Source organism: Oncorhynchus mykiss, chromosome 16 (genome assembly GCF_013265735.2).
Source record: "Oncorhynchus mykiss isolate Arlee chromosome 16, USDA_OmykA_1.1, whole genome shotgun sequence".
Taxonomy (NCBI): Eukaryota; Metazoa; Chordata; class Actinopteri; order Salmoniformes; family Salmonidae; genus Oncorhynchus; species Oncorhynchus mykiss.
In genome coordinates, this window is record NC_048580.1 from 13,356,429 (window position 1) to 13,376,422 (window position 19,994).

Here is a 19,994-nt window from a genome sequence, read left to right on the forward strand (position 1 = left end):
CGCTGCGACACACTTCATAATGTGCAACAACTTTGAAGTTGTCAAGTATGGAAATATTGACATGATGATAAGCGCAATGCATAGCGTCAGGTACTGTTTATTTATTTATCATTCTTGTTTTATAGTCTATACGCAAAGTGAAAAGGCAACAATGTATTGATTCCTCATCAAGGCCGTGGCGGCAGGTAGCCTAGTGGTTAGAGCGTTGGACCAGTAACCGAAAGGTTGCAAGATTGAATTCCCGAGCTGACAAGGTAAAAATCTGTCGTTCTGTTCCTGAACAAGGCAGTTAACCCATTGCTCCTATGCTGTAATTGAAAATAAGAATTTGCTCTTAATGAAGGTAATTTTTTAAAAATACACCTGCAATTTGATCCACTGCATCCAGCTTATGCAATGCCATGAGACAATGGAAATGACTTGTTTAAAATGGATACATCAAATGCATCAGGCACACCGCACCGAGTGTATTACACAACGCAAATTCTCTGATTTGATTATATACATGTCAATGTCATGATTCCTAAATTAAATATTGGAAACTTCCCTAATTATAGAAACACGTGACTATAATAGAGAAGCTAGTTCCCTGTTCAGTGCCCATGTCCTTCCGCCACCGACGAAAATAATTTCTTATAAATGCAATTATACAATGAAAGATACATATTTCATGATATAATGTATTGCTTTGTCAATTTATTCTGCACTATTTTACGTGTTGTCCTAATCGCGTTTCGCCGGATAGATGTTTTTGAAGAACTATTTTACACTGCGGCATAACATTACGTCCAATCGTAGCCTTTCTCAATTGGAGCGGAAGCCATCATGGAAGTTTGCGAGAGCAGCGAGAGGAACGAGTCAGTAGGGAAAGGGACGTGTCAGGGAAGAAGTGCGGGCGAGTAATATATTTACACAGATTTGTTAGCTATGTTTAAGGTGGAGGCTGTCAATTTTCCTGTCATATTTTTTTAGTTCCGACGACGTGGATCGTTTTGTCGGATGAGTTCTTTTTTTGTTGTTGAAGAATTGACATGCTAACTAGATACGCTAGCCATATCTAGCTACGTGTGTGCAGAGATCGAGTGTGTGTGTCACAGTCACTATTCTGGGCAAGGAACGTCGGGGAGATTTCTCTCCGCTTTTCTGGCATAATCACGGCGCCTTTGGCCAAATCAGATACTTGGTACGCTCTTAAAATACAACGGTTCGAGGGCTGGATAATTAATCACCTATTCATCTGGAGGATTTTGTGTCAAATTGTGGGATCTGGGAAGCCGGGCCTGTGGTGGAACGGAGAGAGGCCCTCCTTTATGACCCAGCAGCAGCAGAAGCTATTCTAGCTAGCACGGCTAGCTTAGCTAACTCACGTTAGCTGTCAACGTTTGACACCAACGGGATTGCGAGGGAGAAATATTGGCAGCATTTCATACAAAGGCAACAACAATACTTTCTCTTAATATAAAAACGTTAAAGACTCCTGTGACAGATATGGCTGCAATCATAAAGGAAATTGTCAGCCGAAACAAAAGGAGATACCAGGAGGATGGGTTTGACTTGGACTTGACTTGTATCCTTTTTGTTGAATGGCCGTAATATTAGCTGGCTAGTTTTTATGTCTGACTATGTTCATCTGTCTCTATTAACGTTACCTTGCTAACTAGCTATAATACTTAGATTGATAACTTAACCTTTCTACAAAAGATGATTAGCTAGTTAACGTGAACTAATGTTAGTCAGACAGAAGTCAGTGAGCATTAATAAAAATAAATAAAAAATATATATATATATATATATATTAGTTAGCAAGCTGTGAAAAGCTAATGACAGAACGTCTGGTTGGTTGGTTCGCTCCCTCGTCACTGGTTGGTCAACTAGCTGACTACCTAGCTAGGTCAATTAGCAACCAGGTTATATGCTAACCTACTCTGCTAAATTGCTACAGTATTTGAGAACGGTGTGTGTGACCTGTGAAACTAAACGCTGAGTCTTGATAACTAGATAAATCTCATAGCTTGCATAACGTTAGCCTCGCTAGCTAGTCGTTTGCACGTCCATCATCATCATGATAACTGAACGAGAGATTCAACATCATGGATAACGTAGCTGGCTAATGTAGTGGTAGTAAACGTTATATCTAGCAAATTGATCTTGATAAGTTGTCTTAATTATTTGGTTGATGTCAACTGAAAATGTCACCGGTTAGTTGGCTAATATATAGTTATCTTCCCCTGGATGGGGAACAAAGAGATCAACCTTTTTGCGACGCATTATTAAGGTCCTCTGGCCTACATAATAATGTAACAAGCTATAATGGATTAGATTCACATTATATTCTCAATCAGTCCTCCTTCTAGCCAGACAAAGACCTAAAAGCATTGAGTCATTATCAGAGTGAGAGGAAATGGTAGCTTATTAATACGATTTATAATAGCGCTATCTAGTTAGTGGAATGTGCCAATTTCAATGTGCTTGAATGAACATAATTATTGGTTTGGTCGTCTTGAGATATTGTAACTTTTTTCGTCTAGCTTAATGAGCTCAGCATGTTTGTATTGATTTGAGGTATTGTTGGAGATTGTGTTTAGTGACAAATGACAGGAAAAGACAATTATCAAAATTACTGTTCAGAAGTTAGCTATGTCTGAAATGCGTCACCTAACCTTGCAAGGTATGCAATCAAATGGTGAAAGTGTAGGTGCATGTAGAATGCATAGATTAAAAGCCAGTTAAAGGTTATGAGCATAATTGGAGGGAGGAAGTGTGGCTTAGTACTGTTGTACAATATTTGCGTGTTTAGTTGTAATGTCTTGCACTTCAATTGGTAAACTTCTCTTTGCTGTGGCTATGACCCTTTGATTGAGGTTCAGTGATCTCAGGAAGCGCTGTGCATTTTATTTTATACAAATAAAAAACAAAACTGGGTTTGCCTAACATAAGTATTTTTTGAGTTAGATCATGTATGAGCGAAACATGGGATTATAGCTAAATCACCTTGTTCCATCAAACATATTTAGATGTGAGAGAACTATTGTGCCAGTCATTGTGTCGGTCATTGTGGCAGTGTTCGGGAAGGCAGTGTAGCCATGGTTGTTCCTGTTATGTAATGATTCCTCTCCAGTTCTAGGGTTTGGTTTTAAAATAGTGATGAGATTTCACATCGGCAACAATGCCTCTCCACCAGATCTTAACTGTGCTATTACGAATATGAAAATGATTCTCCTAAATGGTGTTGCTGGAAATGGCAGGCTTATTTTATTTAACCTTTTACCTAGGTTTGTCTCATTGAGATAACATCTCATTTTCAAGAGAGACCTGGTCCAACCAAGAGATAACTATGTTCTGTGAAAATTGAATTGATCCCATTCAGTCCATTGATTTATTTATTTGATTGGAACAGTGAGGCTCTGCTCATGCTGACCAGTGCATTTGTCATTGCAGTAGTCTCGGGTACTTTTGGAGCATGACGTCATTGTGATTTTATGCCAGTTCAAATGTAAAATACACTATCAGGATACGTAAGTGTGTGACAAGACGGCCTGGGTTTCAGTAAATGAACAGTAAACATGGAAGAATAATTTAGAGATCGTGTTTTGTATGCATTTCATATAGTAGTAGCCAATTCTGATGAATTATTTGACCAAATAGGGAATCTTTGTATGCTTAAATACATTTTTTTTTAATATATTTCCCAAATACATTTTTTTAAAATATATTTCCCAAGTGAAAAGGCATGCGCAAATTAGAGCAACTTGAGCTTTGTTTATACCTGTAGTGATGATGTGAGTGATGTAATGCTTTTTCTTTCGAAGAGGTGATGATGATGGGTGGGGGGGTCTGGTCTATATTACCCAGGCTCTGTCCTGTTGTCCATACTTCTCTGCTGTGATTGATCTGTCACGATAAGCAATGCATGTCTGATGTAAGCTATGATATAAGCCATCTGTGTTTGGGCATATCAAAGAGCTGTTTGTTTGCATTGTACACCAATTGTATGTGGGTTGTTGTATTGGCCTAGGTGTGTGTAATTCCTTTCTTTAGTCTCTGACCTTTAAGCAGCCAACCTCCTGGTTTCCTTGACTCCTGCGCTCAGATATTTATCCGAACATAATTGCTATGGGCTTTCCTGCTGAAAGACTTGAGGGTGTCTACAGAAACAACATTGATGATGTAGTACGGTAAGTACTTCTCCAAAATGTGTATGTCGACGTCCCTGTCAAAAATAAACCAGGGGTTTCTTAGAACGTAAAGGAATGGGGAAAAGGTAAACAATGAAAACAGCAGGTAGTTAACCTGTCCTAACTACCTTAACCAAACCCAGTGGGAGCATTTTAGAGGGCCCTGTTATGTAAGCCATTTTCCAACAAATCTCAGAATTTCTCCAGGGAGCTGAGTTATATTTTAGCATTTTAAAAGCGAATTTCCAGGCATTCTACATATTCTGCCATGGCATGTTTGTTCTCAAAGACTTTATTTAAAGTTATAGTTCAATTCATTTTTTCTAAATACTTTTATCTGGTTTTAGTTGTTTAAGTTTACACTGAAAATATCCTTATTATTGTTATTATTATTATTATTATTATAATAAATGTTTTACAGTTTGGAATCCCTGATCCTTTCTCACTGTTTATCATTCATTATATGGGCGACAGAGGTCGGACTGAATATAATGTTTGAAATGCATGCTGTTGTGCCAGCTTCAGAGGCTTGCCTGATGTGTCAACTGAAACCAAAAGAGTGACCTGCAAGCCACCTGTGAACTTAACCTGACCCTACTTATTTTATTGCGCACCAATTTCCTTCAATTTACGCAGGCCCTAAAAATTGTCAGACTCCAGCCACCCATGTCATAGACTGTTCTTTCAGCTATCGTATAGCAAGCGGTACCGGAGCATCAAGTTTAGGTCCGAAAGGCTCCTTAACAGCGTCTTGCTGTTTATTATCTATGCATAGTCACTTTACCCCTACCTACATGTACATATTACCTCCATTACCTCGGACTAACCTGTATCCCCGCACATTGACTCGGTATTGTAACTTTTTTCACTTCTAGTTTATTTAGTAAATATTTTCTTTACTCTTATTTTCTTAACTGCGTTGTTGGGTAAGGTCTATCTATACCTGTTGTATTCGGCGCATGTGACAAATAAAAAAAATAATTTGAGGATGTAGACTCATACAGTGCCTTGCGAACGTATTCGGCCCCCTTGAACTTTGCGACCTTTTGCCACATTTCAGGCTTCAAACCTAAAGATATAAAACTGTATTTTTTTGTGAAGAATCAACAAGTGGGACACAATCATGAAGTGCAACGACATTTATTGGATATTTCAAACTTTTTTTAACAAATCAAAAACGGAAAAATTGGGCGTGCAAAATTATTCAGCCCCCTTAAGTTAATACTTTGTAGCGCCACCTTTTGCTGCGATTACAGCTGTAAGTCGCTTGGGGTATGTCTATCAGTTTTGCACATCGAGAGACTGAAATTTGAAATTTTTCCCATTCCTCCTTGCAAAACAGCTCGAGCTCAGTGAGGTTGGTTGGAGAGCATTTGTGAACAGCAGTTTTCAGTTCTTTCCACAGATTCTCGATTGGATTCAGGTCTGGACTTTGACTTGGCCATTCTAACACCTGGATATGTTTATTTTTGAACCATTCCATTGTAGATTTTGCTTTGTTTTGGATCATTGTCTTGTTGGAAGACAAATCTCCGTCCCAGTCTCAGGTCTTTTGCAGACTCCATCAGGTTTTCTTCCAGAATGGTCCTGTATTTGGCTCCATCCATCTTCCCATCAATTTTAACCATCTTCCCTGTCCCTGCTGAAGAAAAGCAGGCCCAAACCATGATGCTGCCACCACCATGTTTGACAGTGGGGATGGTGTGTTCAGGGTGATGAGCTGTGTTGCTTTTACGCCAAACATAACGTTTTGCATTGTTGCCAAAAAGTTCAATTTTGGTTTCATCTGACCAGAGCACCTTCTTCCACATGTTTGGTGTTTCTCCAAGGTGGCTTGTGGCAAACTTTAAACTACATTTTTTATGGATATCTTTAAGAAATGGCTTTCTTCTTGCCACTCTTCCATAAAGGCCAGATTTGTGCAATATACGACTGATTGTTGTCCTATGGACAGAGTCTCCCACCTCAGCTGTAGATCTCTGCAGTTCATCCAGAGTGATCATGGGCCTCTTGGCTGCATCTCTGATCAGTCTTCTCCTTGTATGAGCTGAAAGTTTAGAGGGACGGCCAGGTCTTGGTAGATTTGCAGTGGTCTGATACTCCTTCCATTTCAATATTATCGCTTGCACAGTGCTCCTTGGGATGTTTAAAGCTTGGGAAATCTTTTTGTATCCAAATCCGGCTTTAAACTTCTTCACAACAGTATCTCGGACCTGCCTGGTGTGTTCCTTGTTCTTCATGATGCTCTCTGCGCTTTTAACGGACCTCTGAGACTATCACAGTGCAGGTGCATTTATACGGAGACTTGATTACACACAGGTGGATTGTATTTATCATCATTAGTCATTTAGGTCAACATTGGATCATTCAGAGATCCTCACTGAACTTCTGGAGAGAGTTTGCTGCACTGAAAGTAAAGGGGCTGAATAATTTTGCACGCCCAATTTTTCAGTTTTTGATTTGTTAAAAAAGTTTGAAATATCCAATAAAGGCCGAATACTTTCGCAAGGCACTGTAGGTGTGGGCTTTTGGAAAAGTTGAAGGGGAAAAAGTATTTTTAATTTCCCAGAAGCTGTTGTTTTTTGGTATGTGAGCCAACCTGAACGACCAACACCCTGCTGATAGTCAATGTTGTAACACCATATTATTTAGCTTGTCTGAGAGGCCGTCAGTCTGCCCCCCTGTCTGTGCCATACTGGCATTATGCTCTGTTTTAAGAAGGTGATTTAGAGGGCCGTTTAGTATTGGAAGGTAAGTTGGATCAGAATTAGCTAAAAATGTGTTCTGGATGGAAAAGTAATTATCTTCTCTCTCTCAGGTTTCTGGACTCTAAGCACAAAAATCATTACAAGATCTATAATCTGTGAGTACCCTGGTATCTGTCTATTTTGCCTGTGCATATGCAGTATGGTCAGCAGCGGTTGCTGTGCTGCAAAGTTGTCTGATGTAATGCAGAAAATGTCTGTGGAATATAGCCCTGGAGGAGGAAAATCCTTTCTGTTTTAGAATGTAAACCACAGTAGCTCTTATTTGCCTTAAGACATCAGGGCCCAGTTGTCTATCCGGATTTCGCCTATCGTAAAGGATTAAATGCATAGAAATTGAGTGAATAGAATGGGAGTCCCCATTTCAAGCAATGATTTGTCTATTCTATTTCTATGCGTCTAATCCTATCGGATAGGTGAAATCCAGATAATTATTTGAATACAGGGCCCAGTGGTTCTTGGTGGATAGGCCCAGGCATTGTGATGACGTTTCAGAACAATCATATCATGGTTACCGTTTGGTATAGTTTTGCCCTGGAAAAGGAATTTACAACCATGTTTTCCTCACTCAGTTTGAAGTCGTTACCTAGTAAACTGGCACTGACTGACTTAACTGTGAGCTACAAAGATACTAAGGATCACATGTTTCTCATTGATAACAATCATCTTAACTAGTGAGAGAAGTAGAGAGAGCTCAGTAAACACAATGGTTATATTATTCAACAGTTGGCTGAATCTGTGTGGAATTCATGAGGTTGCAGTCGTTGAAATAATCTGTATGCTGACAGATCGATTGTACAAATGAAAGAATGCTCCTGTTTGTAGTCCACTACTACAGCAACATTTTTGTTTGTCCCTTTATAGGTGCGCTGAGCGACATTATGACGCATCCAAATTCAATTGCAGAGGTGAGACATTACAGTGAAAACATCACTTTCATTCAGGCTGTCATTGAATGAATCAATCTTTTAACTAAAAACCCACGTGTGACATTATCTAACTGAGCTCAGTCTCTCTCCGTCTGTCTCCAGTTGCACAATATCCGTTTGAGGATCACAATCCCCCCCAGCTGGAGCTGATTAAACCGTTCTGCGAAGATCTTGACCAGTGGTTAAGTGAGGATGACAATCACGTGGCGGCGATTCACTGTAAAGCTGGAAAGGGACGTACGGGTGTCATGATCTGTGCATACCTGTTACACCGGGGCAAGTTCCTCAAAGCACAAGAAGCTCTGGACTTCTATGGAGAAGTCAGGACCAGAGATAAGAAGGTACATTTTATTGTTCCAGTCTGGCCCTCTAAGGCTGTGTTTACACAGGCAGCCCAATTATGATATTTGTCCTCTAAATGGTCTTTTGACTAATCAGATCAACTCTGTAAAAGATCTGATGTGAAAAGATCTGACGTGATTGGTCAATAGACCAATTGTTCAGTGGAAAAAAATATCAGAATTGGGCTGCATGTGTAAACGCAGCCATACTGTCTTGGAAACGGATCATCCCCATTATCCATTTAGATCATTCAACCCTCTAACTCTTCCCCAGGCCATTTTCAACGTACCTCGCTGGTAACATAAGGGTTAAATGGAGGATTATGATGGTAGTCGTCAACTCCACACCATAGGCCTGGTCATCGTGGTTGATTCTAGTATATCCCCTAATCATTATCTTAATTGAAGGATACATTATGAATAGTTGCTTGAGTTAACGCTGATCTTCCTGACTTGAACATTTGTGAGGCTCCTATAAAGGATTGTCATCATGATTTGATATTTCAAATTGTAAATGCCCTCTTTACAGAGGGAGAAAAAAAACTTCAGTTTCTCTAAGTGTTTCTCTTTTCCCATTCAGGGAGTGACAATCCCCAGCCAGAGGCGCTATGTCTATTACTATAGCCACCTTCTCAAGAACCAGCTGGATTACAAACCAGTGGCTCTGCTCTTCCACAAGATGGTGTTCGAGACGGTGCCCATGTTCAGTGGCGGAACGTGTCGTAAGTGATTTCCTCGTCATTGGTCTTAATCCTCTTTCTTTCCTGTATCCTCCTGACCTTGGGCTTGTGTGCTACTGACTTTCACAATGTGAGCTTCAGTTCATTGTCCTGCCTCCGTCCTCTGCTTTGCACAGCTTTGCTTCTTGATGTTGCATGATCTTTTGCCCTTTTCTCCATGCAAAGCTGACATTAACCACAGTGGAACGTACCGTTTTGTAATGATGGTTATGCTCGTCAGAATTGTGTGGTTTCCCTGCTATTATTTTGCTTGGCTCACTGGTCATTTGACTTGGCTGTATAATCAGAGAATAAGGGTTTTTATTCGTGCTTTCAAGACAGCTGGGAAGTTGGGGGGGGGGCGGACAAGGTCAAATCATGACGTCCGTGATCTTCAGGTCAGAAAGTCGGAGCGCTAGAAAGTTTCCGAAGACTGCTAAAAAAGGTTTTTCCCAGTCTGAGCTCTTTTTTTAAATGTATTATTATTATTATTATTATTATTATTATTATTTTTTACCCGAGTTCCCAGTTGTCATTTACACACAGACATTTCAGAGTTCCCAGTTGTTTGAAGGCAGCCTACACAGTTGAAGTCGGAAGTTTACATACACTTAGATTAGAGTCATTAAAACTCATTTTTCAACCACTCCACAAATTTCTTGTTAACAAATTGTAGTTTTGACAAGTCAGTTAGGACATCTACTTTGTGCATGATGCGGTATTTTTCCAACAATTGTTTACATACACTAAGTTGACACTGCCTTTAAACAGCTTGGACATTTCCAGAAAATTATGTCATGGCTTTAGAAGCTTCTGATAGGCTAGTTGACATCATTTGAGTAAATTGGAGGTGTTACTGTGGATGTATTTCAAGGCCTACCTTCAAACTCAGTGCCTCTTTGCTTGACATCATGGGAAAATCAAAAGAAATCAGCCAAGACCTCAGAAAAAAAAAAATTGACCTCCAAGTCTGGTTCATCCTTGGGAGCAATTTCCAAATGCCTGAAGGTACCACGTTCATCTGTACAAACAAAAGTACGCAAGTATAACCACCATGGGACCACGCAGCCGTCATACCGCTCAAGAAGGAGACACGTTCTGTCTCTTAGAGATGAATGTACTTTGGTGCGAAAAGTGCAAATCAATCCCAGAATAACAGCAAAGGACCTTGGGAAGATGCTGAAGGAAACTGGCACAAAAGTATCTACATAACCTGAAAGGCCGCTCAGCAAGGAAGAAGCCACTGCTCCAAAACCGCCATAAAAAAAGCCAGACTATGGTTTGCAACGGCACATGGGGACAAAGATCGTACTTTTTGGAGAAATTTCCTCTGGTCTGATGAAACAAAAATAGCTGTTTGGCCATAATGACCATTGTTATGCTTGGAGGAAAAAGGGGGAGGCTTGCAATCCGAAGAACACCATCCCAACTGTGAAGCACAGTTGTGGGGGTGCTTTGCTGCAGGAGGGACTGGTGCACTTCACAAAATAAATGGCAGCATGAGGAAGGAAAATTCTGTGGATATATTGAAGCAACATCTCAAGACATCAGTTAAAGTTAAAGCTTGGTCGCAAATGGGTCTTCCAAATGGACAATGACCCCAAGCATACTTGCAAAGTTGTGGCACAATGGCTTAAGGACAACAAAGTCAAGGTATTGGAGTGGCCATCACAAAGCCCTGGCCTCAAACCTCTAGAATTTTTTGGGGCAGAACTGAAAAAGAGTGTGGGCAAGGAGGCCTACAAACCTGACTCCATTACACCAGCTCTGTCAGGAGGAATAGGCCAAAATTCACCCAACTTAATGTGGGAAGCTTGTGGAAGGCTAACCCAAACCTTTGACCCAAGTTAACAATTTAAGTCCAATGCTACCAAATACTAATTGAGTGCATGTAAACTTCTGACCCACTGGGAATATGATGAAAGAAATATAAGCTAAAATAAATGATTCTCTCTACTATTATTCTAACATTTCACATTCTTAAAATAAAGTGGTGATCCTAATGGATCTAAGACAGGGAATTTTTACGAGGATTAAATGTCAGGAATTGTGAAAAACTGAGTTTAAATGTATTTGGCTAAGGTGTATGTAAACTTCCGACTTTAAATCCAACATGTAAAGTGCTGGTCCCATGTTTCATGGGATCTTAAAATATTCCAGAAATGTTCGATACACACAAAAAGCTTATTTCTCTCAAATGTTGTGCACAAATTAGTTTACCTTCCTGTTAGTGAGCATTTCACCTTTGCCAAGATAATATGTTAACCTGACAGGTGTGGCATATCAAGAAGCTGATTAAACAGCATGCTCATTACACAGGTGCACCTTGTGCTGTGGACAAAAGGCCACTCTAAAATGTGCAGTTTTCTTTCACAACACAATGCTGCAGATGTCTCAAGTGTTGAGGGAGTGTGCAATTGGCATGCTGACTGCAGGAATGTCTACCACAGCTGTTGCCAGATAATTGAATTTTAATTCCTCTACCATAAGCCAATGTCGTTTTAGAGAATTTGGCAGTACGTCCAACCGGCCTCACAATCGCAAACCGCGATTATACATGTTTTGTTAGCTATCGCTAGTTCGCTGTACCTGCGGCAACAAGTGTTTCCCATAGAATTGCTTCCAGCAACGGTGGCAAAGTTAGCGTGGGGCGTGGTAGTGGGCATGGCCAATGGCGCTGTCTCCGACCCAATATTTTAGAGGTCCTCAACTTGGCCACAGATTCTATACATTTTGCTATGTTATGCTAACTGAGTCGTGTGTGTATATACACTTTTTTTTTTTTTTTTATCAATGGGGGCCATGACATTTTTTGAATTTGAGATTTTCCCTGACTGTAGATTTTTATTTTGGTGATTCTTAAAGATAATCTGATTTTAAAATCTTATACTACATTATCTTTTCTAGATACTTTATATTTGGCTTTTAGTCGTCTTTTAAATTTATGTTGAACGTTTTACCATATTGTTTTGGAGTGAAGGCAACGACTTAGCATCAGCAGCCCTCCGCTGCTAAATAAATCTGGGGAAACACTGGCGAAAAGTGTTTTTTTATTTTATTTTATCCTATAGCTTGTTCTCCATCTTTTTAAATAGTGAGCCAACATGTTTTCAGCACTTTTATTACCACTGATCAAAACAAATGTTCTCATGGTCTCATCTCTCTGCAGCAGAGATATAGTGAGCAATATGTTTGGAACATCAAATCGCAGTATCGAATCGCAATGCATATAGAACTGTGGTATTATCGTATTTCGAGGTCCCTGGCAGTTTCAAGCCCTGCTATGCTATAACAACCCCCACTCTGTGTGATTGTCATCAGTGGCTGCTCTTTTTGTGTTTCTAGTTATTATGGATCTCCATTAGCTGCTGCCAAGGCAGAAGCTACTTTTCCTGGGGTCCAGAAACATAAGAACGTCACATACAGTTTAAAATAATACATTACATTTCATAACACCTTACCAAACACATTCAGCGTGTTCCCCTCAGGCCACCACTCCACCGCAATACAATATTTACAATACAATAGCCATGTGCACGTGGGTGTCTTGTCAGCTGTGTCTGGAATTGAACCTCTTCACTTCATTAATCCATTTTTCTGTCGGTTGACCTATTGCCTGGGGCAAGTGAACTGCGCAGCCTTCTGAGGTTGGCCTATTGGGCAGGTGATTTAAAAAATAAATTTAGAAAACATCCAACCTGAAAAGAATGCCAGTAGTATGGCTCATCTTTCTGTTTCCACCCCATTGTTTAAGTGAAAGATGGACAATTTATGGCAGTCTGGCAAGTAGAGCCTGCACTGAGATTTAAAAAAACTGATAACCAGCAAAATTCAAAGAATTCCAGTACTGGTCTTTTCTGATTCTTCCCTTATGTGTAGGTGTTAGGCAGGCAATATATGGTACTCCTGCTTGTAAATGGCTAATTTACATTTTCGGGGAAACCAAAAAATACTCTGGACTTGCCGATTGGCAAGTGTCTTTTTGGCTTTAATGTCAATCCCTGTTATTTTCTCCCTATTCTGAACACACAAACCACTATGTGGTGTGTTCCCATTGCACAACACAAAGTATTGAAGTGGTTTTCATTTCAACGCCAAAGCCCCTCGAATGATGATTAGTAGATGACAAATTTTGTTTTCTGTCGGTTTTCTTTTTTTGAAGGAAAATGTTGTTAGGCCTGTATGTTAGGAAATGCATTACTATAAATATTATGATTGCATAAAGGGACGTTCCATAATTGTTATACTGGTTAAGGTCCTAATAACTTCACAATGGGAAGTTGCTGTCCGCATGTTGAAATGGTAAGTTAGAATCTGTTTATGAATGGTTGTAAACATGTATATGCTACAATATTTGTACATAGCCTTGATAACCCAGCTCTACCCAAGCCCAGGCAGGGCTGCTGCAGGACTCTGTGTTAATCTCCTTTTCTCTTTCTAAGGGGACACTTCCGTTAAAAACAAGAGCGAGCAGATTCCACATGGTTTCAGGAAAGGGAATTGGCACTGGGGTAATAATAATGATCAGCTTTTCATCCAATGTTTCCCTGTTGACTAGGAGGTTGTTGTAGATGAAGGTGGTGTTGTTGAACTAGGTTGTAGATTGTTGGTGGTGTTAAACTTCGTAAACTATAAATTCCCCCTCCATCTCAGTGGATTGATCCTAGACCAGAAGTACTCCCTCAAATGAGCTTGGTTTTGGTCAACTCTTCTTTTCTCTTCTTAGGGCCCTTTATAGCATGTTACTGTAACCGTCTTTTCTATAATTAATATTCCTGGCAGTGGTACTATGTAATTCTGGCCCTTTTCTGTCCTCCATTCCTAATTCACCGAAATGTAAATAATATGTACTTGGTTGTTGTCACTGTGTCTCTCCACCCACCAGGAGAGTGACTGGTGTTCACTTGTGCTCCCCCACAGATCCTCAGTTTGTGGTGTACCAGCTCAAGGTAAAGATCCACACGTCCAACCCGGTGAACACGCGGAAGGAGGAGAAGTATGTGTTCTTCGAGTTCCCCCAGCCGCTGCCCGTGTGCGGAGACATCAAGGTGGAGTTCTTCCACAAACAGAATAAAATGATGAAGAAGGTAATGGGCCTTGTGGTTCTTGATTTTTATATGCAAGATTTAACTTAAACACTAGTTCTGATTGGAGTATAGCCTGTGTCGCTGTTGAGATGATGTAACTGCTTTTGTAACTGAGATGCTGTAACTTTGTAACTGAGTTATTATTAAGTTAGCCTTTTATTCATGTATTTTTCCATCAGGACAAGATGTTTCACTTTTGGGTGAATACCTTCTTTGTCCCTGGACCAGAGGAGAACTTTGAGAAGGTTGAGAACGGGACGTTACCAACGGAGACGTTACCAACGGCGACGTTACCAAAGGAGCAGGCAGGAAACCAAACGGGAGGAACGGGGGACAACGACAAGGATTACCTGATCCTCTCACTGACAAAGAACGACCTGGACAAGGCCAACAAGGATAAAGCAAACCGATACTTTTCCCCCAACTTCAAGGTCAGTCAGGTGAATGAGACTTTCTTTGATTGGGGGTTGGGGAAAAATACCTTTTTTATGAATGTTTGGTGAAATATTTGACTGTTTTGTGCCAAGATGAATGCGCGGTACCACTTTATTTGAGTAGTCCATCTATAGATGCTCTACAGTCTATCTACTAACCCTAACATTTATTCTAAACCTAACTAACATCAGCAAGCAGTTGCTTATCAACAGATGGTCATACTATCTGTAGAGCATCTACAGATGGATTATCCAAATAGTGTGACCAAATGCTCTCGCCGCTTCGCTCAGATGAAATGTTTCTCCGTTGCATAGATCCATTGCCGTGTTTCAGTTTGTGGATAATAACGTTTTCTCTGGAACTCCAGGTGAAGCTGTACTTTACCAAGACCGTGGAGGACATCTTCAACTCTGAGGCCAGCACTTCCACCTCGCTAACGCCAGACGTTAGTGACAACGAGGCGGACCATTACCGATACTCTGACACCACAGACTCTGACCCGGAGAACGAACCGTTTGACGAAGATCAACACACGCAAATAACGAAAGTGTGAGATTTTTATGGGAAATAAAAAATAAAAAATACCTTTCAGAGGGGAAAAGAGGAACTTGAATATAAACTGAAAAGCAAGTACCTTTTTCCCCACCAACCTACAGCAGCAGGACATTTGCGTCACGGAATATGCCACCAATTTTAGGAACAATGCTGACCAAGTTTTCTTTGTTCTTTTGAAATGTTTTGCCCCTCCCCCGCTCGTTCATCCGGAAAGTATTGACACCGTTGTTGAGTGGGAAAAGGTTCAGTAGCTGTAGTGTTATACCTTTTTGTGTCAAAGACCTATAGAAGAAGATTTCCGCTCTCAGGAGATGTGAGATCCGGTATTGGAAAGGCTTGTTGGAAATCATAAATTTCACTGCTCCATCTCCTGTGGAAACCAAGGCCAGTGCTTCTGTCACTTTCTCCCACTTCATTCGTTGCCCTCCACCATGCCCCTACCACCCCACTTACCACCCCTTCCATCCTGTCTACTGTGAATGCTTCTTGTGCTTTTTGCAGGTGGTCTCACATGAGTTTGTGCAGTGTAAACTGCATGTTAGAATTTCTCCAGTCGACTTATGATTATTATTGTGATTATTATTATAATTATTAAGCTACATGACATCTAACCAATGTCCATACCTTCTATCATGTCTGTTCAAGGTATGCAGAAACCCAGTGTCCCATGTATTGTTGATGTTTTTATGTTAAGGTAAATGGAACACAAAACGGCAGGGAAGCCAGTGTTGCAATAACGTGAACACTATAGTTAAACGACAAACGGTGTGCATGTTATTGGAATCGTTGTTTAATAAATTGTATACCATGTTTTTCAACAACAACAACAAAATAGATTTCTAAAGCTGATTTTATTTATAGCCAGGAGGTCAAAAATGGCATCCTTTATTTTCATGGTATCTGCAGGTATAACTTCAGTCTTTTGGCAAGCCATTTAGAATGGCCTTGTGTTTTATGATACAGTACATGGTGTCGCCCCCCCCCCCCCTTTTAACAGTAATCGGATACAGTTTTGGCCATCATCACAGAGGACAATGTTATCATGTTTTGCATTCATTTTCAGTGTGTAATGTGCTTATAGAGGGGTAATCTGTTCCAAATGTGTACATTATGACATGCCGTACTACAGCATGTCTCCAAACCTGCATTAGTGCGTCTGGGTCGGTGTCCCCTCAGTCTCTAGAAAGTTTTTCGACACACTGCACTTTTTGTCATCTTAGTCTGTGCATGGACGCACCAGAAGTGGTGATGCTGACCTAGTCTTGACACATGTTCAGTAAGGCCAATAGAGGTGACGCTTGGTAAGAGACCGAGGCGACAGAGTGGGATTGAATGTACAGCTTTGTCTGTGAACCGATCCAGGGGTGTTTAATGCAGGTTTTGATCAACCCAGGAGTGGATAATATGTGAACTTAGGTGCTCTTTAGGTTGTTTTTTTTTCCCTCTTGAGACATCAGATCTTTTACTCCTTGAATGACTTGTTTTGCAGCCTTATCGTATTTGGCCCAATGAGATCCGGATCACTTGTACATCCAACAAAAGGTGCTTAAACTGCCAAGCTGCATGCTTACGATCCAACAACAACGGAGCCAAGAATCTGTACCTATCCTATGGTGCAAGTAGCTTCAGTGGCATACACTACTTCTGTGTGAGAACTGTTTAATGTGCACCCCCACGTGCATTTTTCTGCAGTTGCTGTCCCTAACTGGTTGGGGTTATTTCCCTTTTCGTTGCGTTTTTCCTTCTCCTTTTCAAAAACCGGTTTCATTCCGTTGGGGAATGAAATTAGCGCAGCTACAGATTTTACAAAGTCTTGTGCTTGCTTATGAAATATAAAGAGCCCTATATATGCGAATATTTAAATATGTATCATTTATTTTCAGCATGCCAAATTTTTTGTAACACCTGGCCTGTGGCATGCCACGGGCCAGACCCAGGAATCTGCACTGAGGGTAGTGATGTAAGCTGCCTTTTCCTGTACTCTTGACATGAAGGCTTCCCTCTTTTCAACAATCCATCGCACATGCTGTTTCATCTCGCCTTGTTTTTAGACTACTTTCCTTAGGTGTCTCTGTTTCTTTTGTCTGTTTCTCTTCATCGTAAAGTGTACCCTAGCCAACCCAGGAACACTTCATCTAGAATACTTTTTTTTTGTTTACATTTTATGACATCACTGAAAACCTGCCAAAAGTAAGCTTGATAATTATTTCTTTTTGTTTGTTTTTTTTCTTTGCTCTTTAAGGTGGGGCCTATGGGAGATGTTCTTTGCCTTACTTGAAGTTGACACAGCTTTCTCTGCTATTGCTTTGAAATGTACCATTCTGCCCAAGCACTGACTTGATAGTTAAAGTACTTATTTAAAGCTACTATTAATAGAGCAATAGACTTTTGCACTGTTACAGGGTTTTGCAGGGTCTCAGTCAGTGAATCACAGTCTCCTCACCCGTTGTTCCCCTTAGTAAAACAAAGCTTTGCGATCAGTGAAGGACGGTGGATTAAAATGGCTAGGTGTACCTTAATCTTGTATTCATGCATCCCCCATAGAAACAACAATTTGTTACTTTGACTGAAAATGTCCTGACCCTTTTTTATTTTTTTTAAAGAAAATAAATAAAAATTTGGAGAAAAAAAATGGAATTAACTATTTGAGGATATTCTTGTTTTCTGGTAAAGACTGCAGGTAAACTATCGGGCAAAAAAATGTACTATCTGGATCCATTTGCTTCTGGATGTTCAGCAGCTGAAATGTCAATCTATTCAATGGCCTCAATATTAAGGAGCGTATGTTTAAGAGACATTTCTGAATGTTTCATATTCATCTCCAGCACCACCCCAACATCAACACATGTGAATCGCTTCTATGTTTAGTAGTAAAAATCTTTTAAAAATGTTTTTCTAATGACAACATCGGTGTGCATCGTGTTTTTTTAGTTTTTTTTTTACCAATTATAGGTAGGGTTGTCTAATTGGTTGATGTCATTGGAAAGCTTAGAGGAAGATGAGTTTCCAATGACATGAACCAATTAGCAGACAATGCCTACTCATAATTGGTTAGTCACACGATGCACACTGATGTCATTGGAAACACTTGTCGTTTTTTTTTTGCTGCAAAACATAAACATGCAATTTTCACATGATGTTGGTGCTGGTTTTAAGGCCACAGGCCATCCCCTAGACATCTCTAGCCCCAATTCTCAAAACATGTTACCACAGTACCTTAAAGTACAAATTCCTAGGGGAACCTTTTGGCATGGGCTAAAACTTGGAGTTCACAGGCAGCATACACAAGGTTCAGCTTAAAAACAAAGTAAAATCATTTTAACGGTGCCAGTGTGTAGGTTGTTTTGTCACTAGTTTTTAGCTGATTTGTGCAATATGTTATAATGATGCCTGTGGTTGCCACACATTGCCTCTCATTTACAGTTGAGGGGGGGGGGGGGTGAACTTGTTAAATACTGTTCGAGAACATGTCATGCATTCAGATGGAAGGGGTGCAATAAATCAAGAGGTGTTACCTGCAGAAGTGGGCGGGGCTACCTCCCTCCCACCACTCCATTGTTTAGTTTGGGTTTTTTCTCCCTGGGATTAATTTTGTGCAGAGGTATGTTGGCTATAACTCATTCTATTTTCAATCTTTTAAAAAAACACAAAAAAAACAGCCTTATTCCATTTCAGCCTGTTCGGATACTATTGTGCTGTTCAACAGTTGCTCTGTGTGTAATGCTATGCACTGAGAATACACAACCCACGATGTAAAATAGAAATACATGTACAGGTTATAATTATGCTCATACAAATTAGATGTCTGTTTGTTATTGTATGTGTAAACTGCCCTTTATCTTAGTGTTATAAACTTCACATAAATCCAATCAAGTCTCATTCTTGTCTCTGTGTGAGATACCTGATTTGTGATCGACCTTCATATTTTACGATGAAGATGACCAGTATAACAAGAATTCTTCTTAATGTTTTTGATGTATATAAATGCTTTCTGATTTCAAGTTGAAATGGATCATGAACAGTGCCAGCTATGGAAAAGAGGGTTGAGTCGGGATGACCCTGTAAGTGTGAGCTGGTGTGCAAAGCCTCTAGGTCATTATGGTTTTCTCCACGTCGGGGAATGTTTACTGCTGTGTGTAAATAAGCTTGCTTTTTAAGATGCCCGAAGTTTGAGAGAACCATGTCAACGGTCTCGCTTAGGCGACCTATGAGTGGGATAATGAAGTGGTTGTATACACTAACTACAAGCCCTGTACATTTGACTGACCTCTGTTTTGGAAACATTAAGCCGTGTTCTCCAAAAATAATGGTGCCATTTGCCGTTCAGTGTGTGAGTATGATCAGATAATACTTTCAAGGGCCGTGCTGTGCTATGGAGCGTATTCATTACTTGGGGATCTGTGCATCAAATGTCCTTCACTGATTCTTTAACACAGGAAACTAAGGCGTTCTCTTCATTGTCTGCTAATACTATCCAGTGTTCCTGTTGCCAGTGTTGAAGGGATCACCATTGTCTATCTCTACTGCCTTCGTTGTTCTAGGAGGCGGCAGGCAACAACTGGAATGTGTTTTGCCCACAAAAAAAAAAAACGCAATTTACGTGGCCTGGTCTTTTGAAATGATAGGAAAGACCTATTTAATGGAATTGTTGTTTGTGACATTTCCATAGAAACAGGAATTGTGAATACCAAGTATATGAAGAAGGGTGTGTGCTGCCTGCTATCGTGTACATAAACTCCCAAATGATGATAAAATGACATTGACACAGAGGACAGTTAGTCCTAGATGAACGTTCTGTATAACCGACTGCTCTACATTGTTTGTCGTTACAAAACACCACCACAGCCCCGGTGGAATCTGATATTTTCAGCGGATGAAAAAGGAGAAGCGAGAATTGAACATTGAGGCGTGCCTCTTCAGTCTCGTGCTCGTTAATATCTCTCTAGCCTGTTGTCTCTAGCCTGTTGATAATCAAATTCCCCATGCGG

General features: G+C 40.3%; 1 protein-coding gene across 4 annotated transcripts; it reads left to right on the forward strand.

Annotated features, from left to right (window-relative positions):
* Positions 1–744: 744 nt before the first annotated feature.
* Positions 745–18,885, forward strand: LOC110491376 (phosphatidylinositol 3,4,5-trisphosphate 3-phosphatase and dual-specificity protein phosphatase PTEN). Of its 4 annotated transcripts, none has more exons than XM_036946218.1 (10): positions 778–1,567; positions 4,091–4,175; positions 6,994–7,038; positions 7,805–7,848; positions 7,972–8,210; positions 8,791–8,932; positions 13,372–13,440; positions 13,850–14,016; positions 14,196–14,456; positions 14,819–18,885. In XM_036946218.1, the coding sequence occupies exons 1-10, from the start codon at positions 1,489–1,491 to the stop codon at positions 15,002–15,004; spliced, it is 1,317 nt and encodes a 438-aa protein (XP_036802113.1). In that variant the 5' UTR covers positions 778–1,488; the 3' UTR covers positions 15,005–18,885. The 4 variants fall into 4 exon arrangements, with proteins under 4 accessions (XP_021420452.1, XP_036802113.1, XP_021420453.1 ...); XM_021564776.2 differs by having other exon boundaries at positions 788–1,567; positions 14,196–14,447; XM_021564777.2 differs by lacking the exon at positions 13,372–13,440 and having other exon boundaries at positions 745–1,567.
* Positions 18,886–19,994: the final 1,109 nt, after the last annotated feature.